The sequence below is a fragment of the Fragaria vesca genome, linkage group LG4 (genome assembly GCF_000184155.1).
Source record: "Fragaria vesca subsp. vesca linkage group LG4, FraVesHawaii_1.0, whole genome shotgun sequence".
NCBI lineage: Eukaryota > Viridiplantae > Streptophyta > Magnoliopsida > Rosales > Rosaceae > Fragaria > Fragaria vesca.
Window position 1 is genome coordinate 17,739,042 of NC_020494.1, and position 6,419 is coordinate 17,745,460.

The following is a 6,419-nucleotide window of genomic DNA, read 5'->3' on the forward strand; positions in this document are numbered from 1 at the left end:
ACCCTGGAAACTGCATGGCATATAAAAGTCAAGCTCTTCAAGCAGAACTTTCCATGCACGCAAGATATGCACTATATATACACATCACTTCCTCATAGAGCCTAGTTAACCCTAAACCAGCTGCTTATTCCCAACCCAGAAAGACCCTGCTCATAATTGTTCTAACTTCTAAGCAACTTTCTGAAGAATTGGTTTTTCGTTTTGCTAACTTACTGCATTATCTATCTGTTGTTCCGATTCCCATATCTTAATAAATGAAGTTTGGGAAAGAATTTGTAGCACAAATGGTACCAGAATGGCAAGAGGCATACATGAACTACGGCTACCTGAAATCACTCATTAAAATCATCCAACATTCCAAGCACAGACACAAGCCTCACCCGCACCACCACCGCCTCTCATTGTATTCAGCCTTTGCTGGCCTCACCAGAAGTCGGCACCACCAAGAACCCACTAGCCCGTCTTCCGATATCGAAAACCAAGCCATCCTGGTCCATGCTGTGAGATCGGATGGGGGCTCTCATGAGAGTTACGAGACCACTTTCTTAATGGCTGCCGAGGAAGGCGGAGTTATGGAGTTGGAGTATTTCAGAAGGGCAGATGATGAGTTCAACAAAGTTGAGAAGTTTTTTAGGGGAAAAGTTGCAGAGGTAATGAAGGAAGCTTCTGCCCTTAACAAGCAAATGGACGCTTTGATTGCTTTTCGGATTAAGGTGGAGAATCCTCAGAGGCTGTTTGACTGGTCTTGCGAGATGACTCGCCTGGCTTCGGATGTTGCAGCTTCCACAGCTCAGTCGGCTGCTTCAATTCCTAGAGGGGCCAAAGCAAGCAGTTAATACTAATCATATATATTGTTACGTTGTAAGTTTAACATAAATTAAATAGAGCCTAGCTTACGTGTCAGCTTATGCATATCGCTTTTCATTTCCAGGACGGGAGATGGAATTTATTGAAGAGGGTGGATCGAGCAGCAGCCAAGGAGAAAATTCTAGTGAAGATGATAAAGATGAGAAAAGGAGAGAAGATCATAATATCGACAACCAAAAGCTTAACGTGGAGAAGCCAAACAGGTACAGAGGGGCTATGCCTGCGCCACTAGAAGTACTAAATCGTGTGACAATGAATCAAACGGTTGAGACTCCACGTTCGACTATTAAAGGCTTCCTCAATGTGCCTCAGCAGACCGAGCTCAAATTCACCAGGGAAAATCTCAAAAAAGTTGAACAACAGCTTAGAGGGGCTTTCATCGAATTCTACCAGAAGCTTAGGCTTCTTAAGAGCTATGGGTAAGACATATATATGATCCAAGACTCTTCTTTCTTTTAATTGTAGGTATCTAGTAACTTTTTAATGACTGAAACAGCTTCTTAAATATATCGGCATTCTCAAAGATCATGAAGAAATATGACAAGGTATCACCCCTGCCAATGTTGAGATGATCAACCAATTACGTGCATCTTGTTGGTAAAATCTTTGTCAGTCTTATTTTGCCGTAACTATGGTCTGCGATACTTATGTTATTAGCCTTCTTGATTTTGCAGGTTACTTCGAGAAATACATCGAAACCTTACATGAATATGGTGGATAACTCCTACGTTGGCAGCTCTGATGAGGTGAGAATTCTTCATGCATGCATATATTATACCACAAAGAAGAAATATTAAGCAACTCGGCTTGTGATTATGTAATGAACAGAATGGTGATAGATTGTGTATTTATGTGGCTTTGTCTAAAACCCTAGCTTGAACTGGTTTCATATTTTCTTGTTATTGGCAGCTTAGTTTCTTTTTAGTCTGATAAGAATTGTTTTATCACGTATCAAAGGTTACCAAGCTTATTGAGAGAGTTGAGATTACATTCATCAAGCAATTCTCGAACTCAAATCGTAGAAAAGGAATGGCGGTCTTGAGACCTAAACCGAAGAAAGAAAGACATAGGATAACATTTTCCATGGGTAAGACCTCTAAGCACTTGCTAAATCACTACATAAATTTGATTATTTGAGTTCCTTGTAACTTATCTAATCTTTGGTACTGTTCTTTCCTCTGAATCTGTTTATTGCAAAACTTTTAGGTTGCCTTGCTGGTTGCACTGCTGCTCTCACGGTAACCCTTATTTTGATTGTACGTGCTCGCCATATTATGGACCATTCTGGGACGACCCAGTACATGGAGAACATATTTCCCCTATACAGGTAATGTAACTAAGGTCTTTATAATTTCCCATATAATATTATGTGTGTTCAACTTTATAGTAAGCAGGATTTCGAATTTTCGATCATTTACTTGACAGTTGACATGGTAAACCTTAAATGGCAGCTTGTTCGCATTTGTTTTCCTACACATGGTTATGTATTCTGGGAACATATACTTCTGGAGACGGTACAGAGTTAATTACACTTTCATATTTGGTTTCAAGCAAGGAACTGAATTGGGATACAGAGAGGTTCTCCTTGTTAGTTTTGGTATGGCAGTGCTAGCACTAGCTGCTGCTCTCTCAAATCTTGACATGGAGATGGACCCCCAAACTCAAGACTATAAAGCACTGACCGAGTTACTTCCTCTCTTCTTGGTTTTGGTAAGATCACTGAACTATGCTTTGCCCTTACTTCATGCATCATATTTCTACAACTCTAAACTTCACTGAATCTTGTATGTACAGCTTGTAGTTGTGATATTGCTATGCCCATTCAACATCGTTTATCGCTCAAGTCGCTATTTTTTCCTTGTTTGTGTGTTTCATTGTATCTGTGCTCCTCTATACAAGGTACAATTTAAATTCGAGAAATTCGTCTGAATGGTATACGAACTTTTGCTTCTTATAAACTTTGGTATATTAAGTTTTAAAAATATCATATTAGTATCTCATGTTTCTATCCTGATCTAAAATTGGTATATATAGTCATTAAGATTGCTAATTTACCCTCAAACCAAAAAAAAAGAGACCAATTTACCCTTAAATTCTCTTTTTTTTCTTAGTTTTTCTTCTTTGTTTTCATATTCCAATTTTCTTTTTTTGGGCTTTTTATATTTCTAGGAATGTAGAGAAAAAATTCACAGTCATTTTCTCCTTGCTAATAATCAGTTATTCATCTTAATCATCCTTGAATGTCAAAGGCAACAACAAGATCCTGAAACATAACAACAAAGATTGAACTTCTGTATGTTTCCCCTTTTCAATCTTCTTCAAGTTTCTAAAGGCCAATCCAAATCATCAAATTTCAAAACCTCTTCTAATATTTCTTGAATATGAAAACAAATAAAAAAACTAAAAAAACTAAAAAAAACTTAAGGGTAAATTGGTCATCTTAATTGCTATATATATATCAATCTTAGGTTGGGATAGAAACATGAGATACTGTTCTGATATTTTCAAAACTTAATATACCAAAGTTTAGAAGAAGTAAAAGTTCGTATACCATTCGGACGAATTTCCCTTTAACTTCAGATACCTTGTTTTAATGATCCAAGTGTATCAACATAACTGACTCAGTTTAAGATTCTAATAATCTCAGTAACTTGTTTGTTTTGCAGGTCACACTGCCAGACTTCTTCTTGGCAGATCAGTTGACTAGCCAGGTTAGTAATTACTGGTCCAATATATAAGCTCCTCCTAATCTGACCTCTTTACACTAGCTAGCTGATAACAGTTTCCTTCTTTCTTTTCTTTTTGTTTGAAATATTAACCGAGTTCTAAACTGGTTTTTACAAATGTAGGTGCAAGCTATTAGAAGCTTAGAGTTCTACATTTGCTACTTTGGTTGGGGAGACTATAAACACAGAAACACCACTTGCAGATCAAACGATGTTTTCAACACTTTCAGTTTCATCGTTGCTTCTATTCCATATTGGTCACGCCTCCTTCAGGTACAACCTATTCATCGATCCATTAAGCTTTCAGGTTATGCAAAGAGCCACAAGCTTGATTATCCCCCATCAGAGCGACGCTTACAAATGTTTGCCCCTACACTAATTTTGCAGTGCATCCGCCGCCTGTTTGAAGAGAAGGATCCGCAGCAAGGTTACAATGGAGTCAAGTATTTCCTTACAATAGTGGCCGTTATCATGAGGACAGCTTACAGTCACAATAAGGATGTAAACTTCAAAATTCTTGCCGGGATTTTCTCGATTGTTTCAGCAGTGTATTGTACATATTGGGATCTTGTTGTAGACTGGGGTCTTCTGCAACGTAATTCGAGAAACCGCTGGTTGAGGGACAAACTCTTAGTCCCCTACAAAAGTGTGTATTTTGCAGCCATGGTGAGTAACATTAACATTCAGTAACATGTTAAAATTAAAGAGCTTGCAATCCTTCCATTACCAAGGTAGCTTAACATGTTCTGATCGATCGCGATCAATTTTATTTTGCAGGTGTTGAATGTGTTGCTGAGATTTGCTTGGTTGCAGACTGTTCTGAATTTCAACGTTGCTTTCATGCATAGACAATCAATGATAGCAGTTGCGGCGAGCTTGGAGATAATCCGTCGAGGGATATGGAATTTTTTCAGGTTGGAGAATGAGCATTTGAACAATGTTGGCAAATATCGTGCATTCAAGTCCGTGCCACTGCCCTTCAACTATGATGAAGATCATCACCAACACCACCATTGAAAGAATTGGAAAGTTGTGTATACAATCTCTCAAGCTTCTAGAGTTTTAGCTTCTTCTTTTTCACTCATCTATTGCTGTAAATCTTGTTGCGTCCATATTTTCTTGTATGCTTCAATTCTTTCGGGCCAGCGCCCTTCTAGAGTAATATTTTCTCTTGGGCCTGGGCCAGTGCTTGGATCTTGGACGTATCTGACCACTTATGGGTTTGTGCTCTTAGGCCCACTCTTTCGGATCGTGTTTGGAATCCTGGTGGGTTCGACACCGAGTCATTTTAAAGAATGTATCACACTAGAAAATTGTCCGCGCGTTGCAGCGGGTTATACAGTAGATATGCGCATATACTATTGATTACAACCATACGAAAATTAAAGATATTCTGTTAGAAAACCCTGAATGAAAACTCAACAATCACAGCTCAAGAACAATATGGATGAATGATCTACCTTCTTATTGAACAACTTTGGCTTTAAATAGCCTTACATCTTAACAGAACTCCTACAAAGCAGGTCGTGATTAGCTACTGCTGCTATCACGTTTGAAATACAAAATAAGTCCTATTCTAACTCTAACAGCTCCTTAGGACTAGGTATTATTAAACAGAAACAAAGACTTAGTAAAATAGAAAACTGATTCTCTAACTTACAGTTTCCTGAACAGACAAGAAATTAAACCTCTTCAATCCCTCCCCTAAACTGACTGCAGTATAGCAGCTAGTTTAGTTCTTTAACAGCACACACGCCCAGCTTCTCTCTGAACTTCCGAAAATCATCCAACTTCAGTGGCTTTGTCATCACATCAGCAATCTGATCATGAGTTCCGCAATGAATCAACTTAATCTCACCATCCTTTGTAAGATCACGTAGAAAATGGAACCTCACATCAATGTGTTTGCTTCTTCCATGCATCACCGGATTCTTTGACAATTTAATTGCTGAACTATTATCACAATGAATGATAGTACACCTCTCCTGCTTTTGACCAAGCATTGCTAGCACCCTCCGCATCCAAATTGCTTGACTTGCACAACCTGCTGCAGCTACAAACTCAGCCTCTGTTGTGGATAGAGTGACTATTGGCTGCTTCTTAGAAGCCCATGAAACTGCTCCCGAACTCAGAAGAAAGACATTAGCCAGAAGTACTCTTGCGATCTTCTACATCACTTGCATAATCACTATCAGTAAACGCTGCTAGTGCTTCAGACTCTCCCTTCTTGTACAAAATTCCATAGTTCCAGCTCCCTTTCAAATAACGAAGTATTCTTTTTGCTGCCAACAGGTGAGCCTCAGTTGGTTTGGCCATGAACCTGCTAATAAGGCTTACACTGTACATTAAATCCGGACGAGTCGCTGTGAGATACATCAAACTTCCCACAATTTGTTTGAAGAAAGACTCATCTATTCTCACGCCATGTTCATCCTTATTGAGCCTGTGACCAGGAATAATGGGGCTATTTACTGAGTTACATCCTTCCATTCCAAATCGTTTCAAGACCTCCTGTGCATAAGCTTTTTGACAAATAAAAATGCCTTCTGAGCATTGAGAGACTTCTACTCCAAGAAAGAATTTCATCATCCCCAAATCAGTCATCTCAAAAGCCTTCATCATTGAAGCTTTAAACTCTCCTAACACAACTACATCATCTCCAGTATATATTAAATCATCGACATATATGCTGACAATTAACAATTTACCTTCCTTGCTCCTTCTTGTGAACAGAGTCTGTTCATTTGCACACCTTTCGAACCCTTCGTTGATGAACCAGGCCTCTATACGACTAAACCAAGCTCGTGGAGCTTGTTTTAGACCGTA

At 38.8% G+C, this 6,419-nt stretch overlaps 1 protein-coding gene across 1 annotated transcript; it reads left to right on the forward strand.

Moving 5' to 3' along the window:
• Window positions 1–254: 254 nt before the first annotated feature.
• On the forward strand, window positions 255–4,610 carry LOC101298416 (phosphate transporter PHO1 homolog 3-like). Its single transcript, XM_004298362.1, has 12 exons — window positions 255–831; window positions 932–1,286; window positions 1,364–1,412; window positions 1,542–1,613; window positions 1,825–1,954; window positions 2,074–2,194; window positions 2,319–2,577; window positions 2,662–2,766; window positions 3,534–3,578; window positions 3,717–3,866; window positions 3,981–4,259; window positions 4,371–4,610. Exons 1-12 carry the CDS (start codon window positions 255–257, stop codon window positions 4,608–4,610), a joined length of 2,382 nt encoding a protein of 793 aa, XP_004298410.1.
• The last annotated feature ends 1,809 nt before the right edge of the window (window positions 4,611–6,419 follow it).

Bases quoted from the DNA above. Each gene is read 5' to 3' on its own strand.
- LOC101298416 (XM_004298362.1), top strand. From the start codon at position 255: ATGAAGTTTGGGAAAGAATTTGTAGCACAAATGGTACCAGAATGGCAA. The intron at 1,287-1,363 runs GTAAGACATATA...TGACTGAAACAG, and splicing joins AGGCTTCTTAAGAGCTATGG to CTTCTTAAATATATCGGCAT. The intron at 1,413-1,541 runs GTATCACCCCTG...TTGATTTTGCAG, and splicing joins TCATGAAGAAATATGACAAG to GTTACTTCGAGAAATACATC.